Source organism: Pelmatolapia mariae, linkage group LG3_W (genome assembly GCF_036321145.2).
Source record: "Pelmatolapia mariae isolate MD_Pm_ZW linkage group LG3_W, Pm_UMD_F_2, whole genome shotgun sequence".
In the NCBI taxonomy this organism is placed as follows: domain Eukaryota; kingdom Metazoa; phylum Chordata; class Actinopteri; order Cichliformes; family Cichlidae; genus Pelmatolapia; species Pelmatolapia mariae.
The window spans coordinates 26382282-26397976 of NC_086229.1; the positions used below are offsets into that span (position 1 = coordinate 26382282).

Below are 15695 nucleotides of genomic sequence, written 5' to 3' on the forward strand. Positions count from 1 at the left end.
ATTAGAAACCAGGTAAAGACTATTCCATAACATAACTCGCGAACATTAGCTGCCAGACATAAGAGACAGATTTTGGCCAAAAGAGGGACCTGGGGTACACATGTTTATGATCCTGCCTAAACTCACCGACCTGGGTAGACTCCATAGGAGTGCCTAGGGGAGTTCCAGACGAGTACAAGCTGGTAAATCTGATAGCTGCAGGATTTGAGAGTATATTTCTTTGGGTAACGCCTAATCAAAATTTTGACCGCATTATGTTCACTAAAACCTGCTGAGACTCTCTAACCTCACCAGGGATGCCATGATGGGGTTGGAAGAACAATTGGGTCCGAGTTTGCTGATGGGAGTGTCAAATCAAATGACCCTTGACGTGAGAGGGGAGGCGTATGCGCCATGTTCGGAGACATGTGCGGCACTTTTATCCCTATTAATACTGCCCTAGATGGCTCAGTAACCTGAGCTCTGGTGGGTCTGAAGATTTTGTCTAAAACAATGCATGAGCACTCAGGTATCGAAAATCCGCTGGAGTCCTAGATGACATCTGTGTTTGGACAATAGAAAGCTGTGGCTATGTCAGTGATATGTTCATTGGCTGTAGTTTTGGGAATGTTGGTCATCGCTGGTTGTTGTATCATTCCTTGTGTAAGAGGACTGTTGGTAAAGGTAATGTGAACCCTGGCTGGGTTGAGGGCATCTATAGGATGAACTTAGAACCCATAGAGCCGAGCAGGGAGTGATGCAGCACGAAGTGTGGTGACATTCCTGATTGGAATGTCAAAAGAGGGAATTGTGGAATTACATGGATTATTTTACATAACCATCATCTTATCATTGCATTAATTATCATTTCATCAAAGTGTTTATTGAAGCTGCTGGCATTATGTTATAATTTATATTATAGGGGTTATCATAATCAAATATTAACATGTTTATTATAGGTGCAGTAATAACTACTTTAAAATGATTGAGTTAAATATATATGTATCATAACTCATATGCTGAGTATATTGGTACAGCAAAATAGTAGCTGAGCAAAGGCCTGAATGTATTCAGCTTCTTGTGGGATTTGAGTTTGCCTAGTTACAGGTGACGGAAGGATGTCCAGTCCATGGTGACCTCAAAGGCCTTAGATCATCACCATATTCTTAAGAGTATGCCGCAAGGAGGAACTTCTGTGTTTGCAGTTAATTCTTAAAATACATGAATGTTCTGTACATGCAAATTATGTGCTTGTAAACGCAAGAAGGGGCGTTACAATACCCTGATGTTATAAAAGCAATCTAGAGTGTATTTTGGGTAGAGATGTACAACTGTTTTGCAGTTTGCACCTCTCCACGCAGCGTGCATTCATTAAAATCAATTGTTTGAACGACCTCTTCTGGACTATCATTGTTTTGCTCTCATCCTCAATTTCGAACCCGTAACATCTGTCTTCGAAGGACCCGGCCCACGTAGACAGCGAAGACCGGGTCCTCTGAAGGATGCAGCCGACGTTTTGGGACACAGCTACAGACCTTCTAAGTAAAACAGGAAGTAGCACAGACTTGACTAGGGGAGACAGAGCAACTAAGAAACACAGAACAACAACAAAGAGACACAGAGGGCAGCTACTAAATACTCAGAGAACTAAACAGAATACAAGAAAGCCAAACTAAGACGCTAGACTATAGAATAAACTGGGGCAACAAAGAGATCATAATACAAAAACTCAGAGGCACAAGAAACTCAAAACACTGGGTCACCGACCCAGGCCCGTGATAATTCAATTCAATTCAATTCAATTCAATTTTATTTATATAGCGCCAAATCACAACAAAAGTCGCCTCAAGGCGCTTTATATTGTACAGTAGATAGCACAATAATAAATACAGAGAAAAACCCAACAATCATATGACCCCCTATGAGCAAGCACTTTGGCGACAGTGGGAAGGAAAAACTCCCTTTTAACAGGAAGAAACCTCCGGCAGAACCAGGCTCAGGGAGGGGCGGGGCCATCTGCTGTGACCGGTTGGGGTGAAAGAAGGAAAACAGGATGAAAGACGTGCTGTGGAAGAGAGACAGAGATTAATAACAGATATGATTCGATGCAGAGAGGTCTATTAACACATAGTGAGTGAGAAAGGTGACTGGAAAGGAAAAACTCAATGCATCATGGGAATCCCCGGCAGCCTACGTCTATTGCAGCATAACTAAGGGAGGATTCAGGGTCACCTGGTCCAGCCCTAACTATATGCTTTAGCAAAAAGGAAAGTTTGAAGCCTAATCTTGAAAGTAGAGATAGTGTCTGTCTCCCAAATCCAAACTGGAAGCTGGTTCCACAGAAGAGGGGCCTGAAAACTGAAGGCTCTGCCTCCCATTCTACTTTTAAATACTCTAGGAACAGCAAGTAGGCCTGCAGAGCGAGAGCGAAGTGCTCTAATAGGGTGATATGGCACTACAAGGTCATTAAGATAAGATGGGGCCTGATTATTTAAGACCTTGTATGTGAGGAGCAGGATTTTGAATTCAATTCTGGATTTAACAGGAAGCCAATGAAGGGAAGCCAAAACAGGAGAAATATGCTCTCTCTTTCTAGTCCCTGTCAGTACCCTTGCTGCAGCATTTTGGATCAGCTGAAGGCTTTTCAGCGAGTTTTTAGGACATCCTGATAATAAAGAATTACAGTAGTCCAGCCTGGAAGTAATAAATGCATGAACTAGTTTTTCAGCGTCACTCTGAGACAGGATATTTCTAATTTTAGAGATGTTGCGCAAATGGAAGAAAGCAGTCTTACATATTTGTTTAATATGTGCGTTGAAGGACATGTCCTGGTCAAAAATGACTCCAAGGTTCCTCACAGCATTACTGGAGGCCAAGGTAATGCCATCCAGAGTAAGAATCTGGTTAGATACCATATTTCTAAGATTTTCAGGGCCGAGTACAATAACCTCAGTTTTATCTGAATTAAGAAGCAGAAAGTTAGCGGCCATCCAGGTCTTTATGTCTTTAAGACATTCCTGCAGTTTAACTAATTGGTGTGTGTTACCTGGCTTCATGGACAGATAGAGCTGCGTGTCATCTGCATAGCAGTGAAAATTTATGCTATGTCTTCTAATGATGCTGCCTAAGGGAAGCATGTATAATGTAAATAGAATTGGTCCTAGCACTGAACCCTGTGGAACTCCATAATTGACCTTAGTGTGTGAAGAGGACTCTCCATTTACATGTAGAAATTGGAGTCTATTAGATAGATATGATACAAACCACTGCAGCACAGTACCTGTAATACCTACAGCATGTTCTAATCGCTCTAATAGGATATTATGGTCAACAGTATCGAACGCAGCACCAAGGTCTAGCAGGACAAGCACAGAGATGAGTCCACTGTCAGAGGCCATAAGAAGATCATTTGTAACCTTCACTAAAGCTGTTTCTGTGCTGTGATGAGCTCTGAAACCTGACTGAAACTCTTCAAATAAGCCATTCCTCTGCAGATGATCTGTTAGCTGTTTGACAACTACTCTTTCAAGGATTTTTGATATGAAAGGAAGGTTGGAGATTGGCCTATAATTAGCTAAGACAGCTGGGTTTAGGGATGGCTTTTTGAGTAAAGGTTTAACTACAGCCAGCTTGAAGGCCTGTAGTACATAGCCGATTATTAGAGATAGGTTGATCATATTTAAGATTGAAGAATTAATTAATGGCAGGACTTCTTTGAGCAGTTTTGTAGGAATGGGGTCTAAAAGACACGTTGATGGTTTGGAGAAAGTAATTATTGAAGTTAACTCAGAAAGATCAATTGGAGAAAAAGAGTCTAAATGAATATCAATGGTACTAAAAGTAGCTGTAGATAATATTACATCTGTGGGATGATTATTGGTATTTTTTTCTGTAATGATAAAAATTTTATTTGTGAAGAAGTTCATGAAGTCATTACTAGTTAACATTAAAGGGATTGTTGGCTCAGTAGAGCTCTGACTGTTTGTCAGCCTGGCTACAGTGCTGAAGAGAAACCTGGGGTTGTTCTTATTTTCTTCAATCAGTGACGAATAGTAAGATGTTCTGGCTTTGCGGAGGGCTTTCTTATAAAGCAGCAAACTATTTCTCCAGGCTAAATGATGATCCTCTAAATTTGTGACACGCCATTTCCTCTCCAGCTTACGAGTCATCTGCTTTAGGCTACGTGTTTGAGAATTATACCACGGAGTCAGGTACTTCTGATTTGAGACCTTAGTTTTCACTGGAGCTACAGTATCCAGAGTCGTACGTAGTGAGGAGGTAAAATTATTAACAAGATAATCGACCTCTGTTGGAGTAGCGTTCAGGTAGCTGCTCTGCTCTATGTTGGTACAGGGCATTGAAGATGATAACAGTGGGTGGATTATATTCTTAAACTTAGTTACAGCACTTTCAGAAAGACATCTACTTTGATCAAGTCTACTCTCCACTGCTGTGTAATCAATTATTGTAAATGTAAATGTTATCAGGAAATGATCAGACAGCAGAGGGTTTTCAGGAAACACTGTTAAATGTTCAGTTTCTATGCCATATGTTAAAACAACATCTAGAGTGTGATTAAAGTGGTGGGTGGGTTCTTTTACATTTTGAGAGAAGCCAATTGAGTCTAATAACAGATTAAATGCCATGTTGAGGCTGTCATTTTTAGCATCTACATGGATGTTAAAATCACCCACAATAATTATTTTATCTGAGCTGAGCACTAAATCAGATAAAAAAGTCTGAGAAATCAGACAGAAACTCTGTGTAAGGCCCAGGTGGACGATAGATAATAACAAGTAAGACTGGTTTCTGAGTTTTACAGCTGGGGTGGACGAGGCTAAGCATCAGGCTTTCAAATGAATTAAAAGTCTGTCTTGGTCTTTGGTTAATTAATAGGCTGGTGTGAAAAATTGCTGCCACACCGCCCCCTCGGCCTGTGCTTCGAGGTTTCTGGTAGTTAGAATGACTCGGGGGTGTTGATTCATTTAAACTAACATAATCATCCTGCTGCAACCAGGTTTCTGTAAGGCAGAGTAAATCGATTTGTTGATCAATTATTAAGTCATGTACTAACAGAGACTTGGAGGAGAGAGACCTAATATTTAATAATCCACATTTCACTGTTTTACTCTTTGGTTCAGATGTGGATACTGTACTGTTCTTTCTTTGTGAGTTTTTATGTTTAAGTTGTTTATTGCTGGTTTTTAGTTTGTTTTTAGTCGGTTTGGGAGCTGACACAGTCTCTATGGAGATGGGTTTTTGGGGGGGTAGCAGGAGGAGAGAAGCTGCAGAGAGGCGTGTAAGACTGCAACTCTGCTTCCTGGTCCCAACTCTGGATAGTCATATTTTGGGGGGTTTAATAAATTCGTCCATATTTCTAGAAATGAGAGCTGCTCCATCCAAAGTGGGATGGATGCCGTCTCTCCTAACAAGACCAGGTTTCCTCCAGAAGGTTTGCCAATTATCTATGAAGCCCACATCGTTTCTGGGACACCACTCAGACAGCCAGCAATTTAAGGAGAACATGCGGCTAAACATGTCACTCCTGGTCTGATTGGGGAGGGGACCAGAGAAAACTACAGAGTCCGACATTGTTTTGGCAAAGTTACACACCGATTCAGTATTGATTTTAGTGACCTCCGATTGGCATAACCGGGTGTCATTACCAAGGTTATTATCGTTAACTAAAACTAACGAAATAACGAAAACTAGAAGTGAAAAAACATTTTCTATGAAGCCCACATCATGACAGTGTGGGTAGTCTCTGTAGCAGCCATATCAGCTTCTGACACCGTGAACATCATCACAGCTCCTAACTTCACCTTTATTAGCTTTGACATTCATGTCTTTCTTTTCTCTCTCTCTGTTTCCACACAAGCTCAAAGTCTCTGCAGCCTGTTTTTATCTGCTATCATCAGATCTTCATCATCCTCATCCACATCCCTCACACACTCTACAGCCTCATCAGTGCTGACTTCAACTTCACTGACTGATGGAGCACAACATGAACCTGTGGATGCTGGAAAACTGTCCTGTCAAACATCTCTCCGTCACCACTTCACTTCTGTCAGCCTTTAAATGAACCCTGCTCAAGTCTGTCACTATTATTTGGAGCCAAAAGGAAAAACTGTTGTTCAGTCACAGTGTTGGGGAGGAATGGAATACATGTACCGTTACGTATTTTAAATAGAAAATATGAGTAACTGTATACCGTTTAAAAAGGTGATATTCAAAATACAGTTACTTTGTTAAAAGGCGGTCTTTTCCTGTTAATATGTTAGGCTATGCCGTCTCTATTTTTGGTAATTCCACGTCAGTGGAAACCCAAACAAAACACGCAGAGGCTCTAATGCCCGTGTCTCAATCTCACGGCCCATGTCACCTGTACTTGTGGCCCGCATAGTGACGTAAAGAAATATTTTCAAAAATTATTATTCAAAAAATGATTTACTATGAAGGCAATACGCAGAGTGTTACAGGCATAGCCCTAAGGAATGTAGGCTCATGGGTGGTGTAGTCCATAATGCAGGGAGAATGGATTGCCATGCCGTTATGTGTCTGTGAGCATGAGGGAGGGAGAAAAAGGAGAGTTGAAAAGTACGAGATGTCACTCATTTTTAAGATTTAAACATCTAGTTGGTGTTGGTATGGCGAGTAACCTTCAGTAATAATAATAAATCACACGGCAATAGTACATTCATGTAGTTGTAAAAAACTTGATAATATATTAAGTAATCCAAAGTATTCCAAATGCGCTACTCTCATTGAGTAACTTAACGAAATACATTACAATGTGGAGGTAAGCATCAACGACACAGAGCTCTCAGTTCACACTCCTTCTTTATTTGTCTCCAACATCAACTGCACATATCGCGCCACAAAACAGAAGAACACACTTCCTCAACACTGGGTGTGAGTGGAGCCCTCTAGTGGTCCACCACACATGCCCCCCCCGAACACCCAGCAGAACTAGTCCAGGACCCGGGGCCTAAGCAAACGGCCGGAACGGCTGAACCGGGGGGGTGGGGAACTGACAGAGGGCAACCCAGCCCGGAAGCGAGGCTGGCACTGGCGGTCAGAAAAAGCTGCAGACGACTCGGACTCCGGTGATTGTGGATCACTCCTGGGGGAAAAAACAGAATCCATCAGCCCGGTGGCAGGTGGGCGGCCGCGACGAGGGGCCTGGGCCGGGACCACCTGATCCTCTTGCATAACATGTGCAGGCTTAAGTCTGTCAACAGAGACAACCTCCTGCCGACCGCCAAAGTCCAAAATGAAATGTTTGTTGCCTGGTTTAAGAACCCTGTACGGCCCGTCATATGGTGGACGCAGCGGAGTCCTATGGGCATCGTGCCTGACGAAAACGAAACGAGCAGAGTCCAACGAACTCGGAACAAAAGTGTCAGGCAGGCAGTGGTGCACGGGACCAGGAACAGGAAACGGGCCTTTCGGGGGGCGAAAAGGCAACAAAGAGGGATCAAAACATGGGGGAGGGCTCTCAGGCAAGAATTCCCCGGGGACCCGGAGGGGCTGGCCGAGGACCAGTTCAGCCGGGGAAACCCCGAGGTCTTCTTTAACCGCGCTTCGCAATCCCAGCAAAACCCACGGAAGACGGTCGACCCAGTCGCCACCTGTTAAGGAAGCCCGGAGCGCGGCCTTAAGAGACCGGTGAAACCGTTCGCACATCCCGTTAGCTTGCGGGTGGTATGCTGTGGTGCGGTGGACCTTGACCCCCAGGCCGTCAGCCATAGCAGACCAAAGCTCGGAAACAAACTGTGGGCCCCTGTCCGAGGTAATGTCAGCAGGGGGACCGAAACGGGAAACCCACGTCGACAAAAACGCTCTGGCCACCGTCGCCGCTGTCGTGGACGCCAGTGGCACCACCTCCGGCCACCTGGTTGTGCGGTCCACCACAGTCAAAAGGTGCGTGAAACCCTGTGACTGCGGCAAGGGACCAACCAGGTCCACATGAACGTGATCGAAACGCCGACCGGGGATACGGAAAGGTTCGAGGGGTGCCTGCGTGTGCCGGTGGATTTTTGAGCGTTGGCATGGGACACAAACCGCCGCCCATTCTTTCACCGCCTTGCGAAGGCCCGGCCAAACGAACCTGGTGCTGACCAGCTTGACCGAGGCCCGGACGCCGGGATGAGAGAGGGCATGCACCGAGTCAAAAACACGACGACGCCACGAAAGGGGAACCACCGGGCGGGGGCGGCCGGTAGAAATGTCGCAAAGAAGGCGCGGACCGCCGTCCCACACCGGGGTGTCCTCCAGCACGAGGCCCGTTTTCATTGACTGAAGCGCCAGGATGTCCGGGTCAGCATGCTGCTCGGCGGCCATGGCAGCGTAGTCGACGCCGACATACACTGGAGAAACCAACACACGTGACAGACAGTCAGCGACGTGATTGGACTTACCAGCCACGTGCTGAATGTCTGTGGTAAACTCCGAAATGGCCGCCAACTGGCGCTGCTGGCGTGCGCTCCATGGGTCAGAGACCTTGGACATCGCAAACGTCAAAGGTTTGTGGTCAACGTACGCAGTAAAGTTGCGACCCTCGAGGAAAAAACGAAAATGCCGTGTCGCGAGGTGCAGGGCTAGCAACTCCCTGTCAAAAACACTGTACTTGCGTTCGGCATCCCGGAGCGTACGACTGAAAAAGGCGAGCGGTTGCCAGAGACCTGAAACCCGCTGTTCCAACACCCCACCCACTGCCACGTCGGACGCATCGGTGGTCAACGCGATCTCCGCCGACGGGAGCGGGTGTGCCAGCAGGGCGGCGTCAGCCAGCGCAGACTTGGCTGCGGAAAACGCATGGATGCGTTCCAGCAGCCAGTCAACCGGATCTTTGGCTGTTTTACCTTTTAAGGCAGCATAGAGTGGCTGTAGCAGGTGGGCAGCTCTGGGGAGAAAGCGGTTGTAAAAATTTATCATCCCCAAGAACTCCTGCAACGCTTTAACCGACGTGGGGCGTGGAAAAGCTGAAACGGCCTGGACTCTGTCGGGCAACGGAACCACACCTTCAGCGGAAATGCGGTGCCCGAGGAAATCCAGAACAGGCAACCCAAACTGGCACTTGGAAGGGTTGATGATCAGGCCGTGCGCTGCCAAACGCTGGAAAACCTGGCGCAGATGGGACTCGTGCTGGCTCGCTGAGCAGCTGGCCACCAATATATCGTCCAGATAAACAAAAACGAACGGCAGCCCACGCAAAACTGAGTCCATCAGCCGCTGAAAGGTCTGGGCGGCACCTTTCAGGCCAAACGGCATGCGCAAAAACTCGAACAAGCCGAAGGGGGTAATGACAGCGGTCTTAGGGACGTCTTCGGCGCGCACGGGAACCTGGTGATACCCCCGCACCAAGTCAATTTTAGAGAAAATCGACGTTCCGGCGAGGTTGGCAGAAAAATCCTGAATGTGGGGGATGGGGTAACGGTCATTCTCCGTGGCATTATTTAAACGGCGGAAATCTCCGCACGGCCGCCACCGACCGTCTGATTTGGGCACCATGTGAAGCGGAGAGGCCCATGCACTGTTCGAACGCTGTACAATGCCAAGGCGCTCCATGGCTGCAAACTCTTCCCGAGCGACGGACAGTTTCGCGGGGTCGAGGCGGCGCGCGCGCGCGAACACCGGGGGCCCGACCGTGGGAATATAATGCTCAACCCCATGCTTCGTTACCGCGCCAGAGAAATCAGGGACAGACAGCGATGGAAACTCTGAAAGCAAACGCTGAAAAGCATCCCCGGAGGTCACTACATTAGCCCGAATTAGGGGTTCGGCGGCCCGTGTAAAACATGGCAGCGAAGAAAACGAAAGAGCATCAATTAAACATCTGTTAGCAACATCGACAAGCAGTCCGTGAGCGCACAGAAAATCAGCACCTAAAATAGGTACAGAGCTAGCGGCAACAACAAAGTTCCACTGGAAATCCCGGCCATGAAAACAAACAGTCACCAACCTTTCCCCAAACGTTTTGATGGGAGAGCCATTAGCTGCCATGAGCTGCGGCCCACAGTTCGCTGCTAGTCCGTCGGCAGCGGTAGGGGGAAGGAGGCTCTTCTGGGAGCCGGAGTCCACGAGAAAACGTCTCCCGGAGCGCGAGTCCTCTATGAAGAGCAGCCTCTCTGTATTGCCAGCGGTCGCGGCTGCTACGGCGCGCTGGCGGGTCCGTTTCCCTGGGCCGTGAAAGCGCAAGGCGGCAGGCAGCGACGCGCTCTGTCGCCAAATCGCTGATGGTAGAAACATGTTCTTGCCGCCGTGCCGGCGTGTAGCAATCCCTGCCGTCAGCAAGGGGGCGGATGCTCCGGGGGAGGCAGGTGGTGGCGTGGAAGGCGTCGCCGGCGAGTCCGTAGCCACGGCGTGAACGTTGAAAGTGCGGCTAGCCAGGAGAATGCGATCCGCTTCTTCAGCCAGGGAGCGATAATCCTTCGCAGGGGAAGCGGGGAGTTTGCGAGGACGGCTCTCACGGCGGCCGGTAGCTGGCGGAGGAAGAGGTGGGCGAAGAGGAATCCCCCGTCATCCGGCCCGAGCAACGACAGCATGTTCTCCATGAGCTCGAGCGCGGTACCGCCACCCAAGCCTGACAGGTTGAGGAGCTTTTCGGCTCGTTCAGCGTCGGAGAGGGCATAGCGCCGAAGAAGCAGCTCTTTAAGGGCGGCGTATTTCCCTTGGGCGGGTGGGTCCCGGAGGAGCGGCATCGCGCGGCGGGTGGCCAGCGGGTCGAGTGAGGCCACCACATGGTGATACTTCGTGTCGTCAGCCAAGATGCCGCGAAGGGCGAACTGAGCCTCCACGTGCACGAACCATGACGGGGGGTCATGGAGCCAAAAGTCCGGCAGTTTCAGCGCCACAGCGAACGTAGCTGCAACAGGAGGCGGAGGTCCGGCGGCCGCCGATGCCTCCAAAGCGGAGTCTGCGTTATCTGCGGCCCGTTGCATGCTCGAGTCAGGGGTCACCAAAGTGGAGGTAAGCATCAACGACACAGAGCTCTCAGTTCACACTCCTTCTTTATTTGTCTCCAACATCAACTGCACATATCGCGCCACAAAACAGAAGAACACACTTCCTCAACACTGGGTGTGAGTGGAGCCCTCTAGTGGTCCACCACAACAAAACACATTTTGGGGCATGTATTCTGTAATCTGTACTGGAATACATTTTAAAAGTAACTTTCCCAACACTGTTCAGTTGTTTGGAAAGACACAACATTTCTGAAAGCACTCAAACTTCTGAACATTTGTCTTCAGACACAACCTGAATATGTAGGAACTAAAGAAAGTTTCAAACATCAGTCAAAGATCTGAAATACAGAAAAACAACAACAGCTGCAGTGAGTGAACTCACCTCAGAGTCTCCAGTCGACAGTTTGGACTCTCCAGTCCAGCACACAGAAGCTTCACTGCTGAATCCTGCAGCTTGTTGTAACTCATGTCCAGCTCTGTCAGATGGGAGGGGTTGGACTTCAGAGCTGAGGCCACAACTTCACAGTGAGACTCTGAGAGTCCACAATTACTCAGTCTGTGATTATAGAAATAATAAAATGTGTTATTATAAAAGCAGAAAATCTGTATTATAAACACAGACTGAATGTATATGAAGACAAAACAGAGTGAGGTCATAATCTGATGAACATCTGCTCTTCACATCAGCTCCTCTTACTGTGTTTGACATGACACAACGATTGAGTCTCTCTCAGACCTGCAGACTTTTAATGAGAATCTTTGTTTGGCTTAAATCTGCAGATGAAGGAGGAAGATGGTGTCACATTTAGGCTTCCATAATGTCCACAGTCTGTCAGTGAGATCTGATCCAGAGTCAGAGTGAAGACACACATTTGGACTGTTTCCTGTTTTGAATCTGACTCCAGAACATTTTGAATGAGTTCAGCTCAGTGAAGAGTTCCAGCTGGAAAGATGATCTCTGTTTGCTACCTGCTGCTAGGTACGACTGTTCACGTCCACACCCAGGAAAAACCTGCTGACTGTTACCAAACAGAGCAGAAATCTCATCACTGGACAATAATGATGAATGAACTCAGAGCTGCTGATATCAGATCTGATTTCAGGGGAACTAAACACAGAAATGATTGGCTCATTTTAAGCTTTCTGAGCCATTATCTGCTGGTGTGTCGCTAGTTGGCAGAAAATGATTTGTATTCCTGTTCAGGGCTTCGGTGTCTATGAGTCCAGATCCAGGTGACAGCAAGTCAAAATGATGTTACCTGTCTGTGTCCAGCAGCAGCCTGTATTCACTTTGAATATTGTTATAACCTGACATGGATCAGTTTGTCTTTGATTGGTTTGTAAATGTCACTGTTCCCATTGGACCTGAGTGATGGTACAAAGACAGAGAGGGAGAGAAAGGAGAGAGAGGATGGAGACAGCAAAGAGAGAGCAAACACAAACAGGTGAGAGTGGACAGGTGACCAAGATCAGCAACCAATCAGAAAGCTTCTGTTTGACCCACAGTCACTGATGATGACTGCACATGACCAAGCAGTGTGTTACTCTGATATCAAATATGGACTCTAGGGCTGTTCGATATAACGATATATATCGGATGACGATATAAAAACGTCTATCGTTTCATTTTACGCTATCGTTTGTTTCGTGGTGTCGCAAAATAAACTGCTTACGGCAATATTTTTTCATCGTTTTGATGGTCACTGTAGTGGCTATATTAATTTATTAAAGTTCTCTCTTTCTCTTATATTTAATATAACCACACTATGGACGGACAAGCGCCTGTTTTTATGCGTTGTCGTTAGCAACGACGACGGTAACACCATAGCATGTCCGCTTGTTTATTTTCCACATAAACCTTTCACAATAAAGCTCAAGATCCTGTTAAGACTTTTCAAAATAAATGGAATCACGTGAAAAAGTATGCAGAGTATTGACGGATTAGAAGTAAAAAAGAGCCACCAGGTGCTAAAAAATAAACCTTAGACTCAAACGTTAGAACAGGCTTTTCCCCGCAGCACGCCGTGCAATAAATACTCACAAAGAATCCGATATCGTTATCGGAACGATATACGTTTTATATCGGGATATGAGATTTTGGTCATATCTCACAGCCCTAATGGATCCTGTGTAAACTTGTTATTTTCTGTTATATCGCGAGAGTACTGTTGCTCGCAGTGAGCTTTTGTTGTGTGTGAGCGGTAAAACATGGCGTATATAAATAAAGCGCTTTGGATGAGACTACGACATCATGTCTTTTGATTTAACACCTGCTCTTATAATAATGAACATCAGATGATATTATTGTGTTATTTCGTAGCTGAATACGATGTTTGTGTGATTATCAGTGAAAGACGCAGTGAGGAGGATGGAGAGAGAGAGGACAGATGGTGAAGTTAGAAACACTAAAAGGATTTTTCATGGATTTCATGAATGATTTGAGTGATTTCCAGCAGGACACTTAAACATGTCAGTGGACATTCTAAAGAACATATTCACTGATATGAAACGTGTCATTGAACAGGATTAATATCAGTGGAAACATGGTGGAAACAGCTGTGACTACATGGATGTGACACACTTCAAATCTGTTCTCCACTCTTGGATTTGGGATCCATGGAGCTGCTGCTGAGTCTGTACAATGGTTACAACATGAACCTCACACTGTCTATAAAGCACTGATGACATCATGACGTTTGCCAGGAGGTTAGCTCGGGGATGTAAACAGCAGCCAAAAACACAGCAGTGAATTCCATCAGCAGAAAATAGGGCCGACATTCCAGCAGCAACAACTAAACATTGAACAATCAGCTCTGTGATTAATGAGGACATGAAGTCAGACATTGGTCATTAGGAGCAGCAGCAGGAATGAGAGTGAATCCATGTCCTGCTGTGACATCAGCGTTAGCTCACATATTGGACACATGTTCAGTCCAGATGTCAGCAGTGTCTTCTCACTCAGTTTGTCCCACTGTTGGCAGTAAGAGAGCACAGCTGGTTCACCTCTGAGCCTTCACTCTGAACCACAGCACTGTCACTCACCAGTACATCACACTGTAATCACACTAAACCAGAGTCTTCCTCAGCACCTTCATCCTCACTCACCATGTTTATGCCACTAAACTCTGTGTCTGTAGTTCTGTCTGTAGTCAGAGGAGAAGCTCAGACGGTGACTGCTCTGGATATCTGTCTCTGTTTGTAACATTAGAGTTCACTTCACAACAAAGAAGCTCTTCATAGATTCTTATTTCTGTCTTCTCTCTAACAGGAGCGTCTGAATGACCAACAACAGCAGCAGATTTAAAATACTGCCCCCTAATGACACCACACAGGTACTACATGTAGATGTGCGTCTACCACACACAGCATACGACTACCAATGCAGGATTATGCTAAGTGCACACCAGAGATGGGCAGTGTCAAAGAATCGTTTCAGCAAGCAAAGAAAGACACAACTCAAACATGTATATACATGGGTGATCTCAGTGGAGACTCACACTGAGACATCAGTTCCCTCTTTATTTATACACTGCTCCTTCCTAAAATATGTCGGGTCGGTGCCCCTTGTGTGTAAAACTAACTCCTTACAAGGTGATAAGCATGAAACATATGTTCAAACTGTTAAAAATAGTAACCGGCCAAGCTTATCTCAGCAAACTCAGCAAAGGTGGAGGCACCTGTGGTATTTCCTCATGCAAGCTTTGTCATGAAACACAGTGAAATAGGAGTTTTAAATGAAGCTAAACAACTAGGGATTTTTAACTACAATAAAGCAGAATACATATAAAAATCCTTTAACAGGCAGTAACGCGTTACTGTAACCTGATTACTTTTTTCAAGTAACGAGTAATGTAAGGGATTACTATTGCAAAAACAGTAATTAGATTACCGTTACTTTCACGTAGGAACGCTGCGTTACTAAAACCGTAATTTTTTGCGAGAATGTCTCATGACAGTGACGTAAGTGAGTGCGACGTTCGTGACAACAGCCCTGTGCAGATCAACAATGGATAATATATCGAGTGCGGGAGAGAGTATGAGAGTGCAGAGTTTAAAGCATGGAAGTACTGACCTTATTTTGAGTTTGATTCCATAAAAAGTGACAAAAACATTAGTGTCCGCTGTGCGTGGGAAGAAAACTTCTTTTTACAGCGAAAAAACCCCCCTAAACTTCCAAGCAAGCGCCGAGTGCGCTACGACGTAATGTGAAACTCACAGAGAAACTCGCAGAGTCTTCAACTGACCGCTGCGGCACACCTGCACCAGGGTAAACCTCCGCCTACCCCAGTCCTGCTTTACAGGTGAAAATAGAGCAACAGGACCGCTAGTCTTTGATTTTATTTATTTTCTGCTGTGTTTTACTTGCATCTATTTGAAAGAGTGAGTGTAAACACAAAAAAATATTTTATTTTATATGCTGGAATGTGCAGAAAATAGGTTTCAAGTCAAGTCAAGTCAAGTTGGCTTTATTGTCACTTCAACCATATACAGTTTGTACACAGTGAAGCGAAACAACGTTCCTCCAGGGCCAAGGTGCTACATGCAACATAAATTTACAATATAAATTAACAGAAAAACACTAAACTAGCTAACTCGAGACAGGACAGACTGACCTAACATAAATTACAACATAAATTAACAAAAACTAACTATCTAACTAAAACTAACTATCTAACTAGGTAGGTAGTGCTAAATGTTAAACAAATTTCTTCCAGTCAGAGAATGTTGCATATAATTAAGTTTTTGCTT

The 15695-nt window shown here is 45.8% G+C and overlaps 1 protein-coding gene across 3 annotated transcripts in view; it reads right to left on the minus strand.

Annotated features, from left to right (window-relative positions):
- Positions 1-15695, minus strand: part of LOC134624310 (protein NLRC3-like) — a 72675-nt gene that overhangs the window by 42422 nt on the left and 14558 nt on the right. For all 3 annotated transcript variants that reach the window (XM_063469280.1, XM_063469279.1, XM_063469283.1), the window contains exon 9: positions 11329-11502. In XM_063469280.1, the coding sequence (XP_063325350.1) occupies positions 11329-11502 (174 nt within the window). The remainder of the gene's footprint in view (positions 1-11328; positions 11503-15695) is intronic.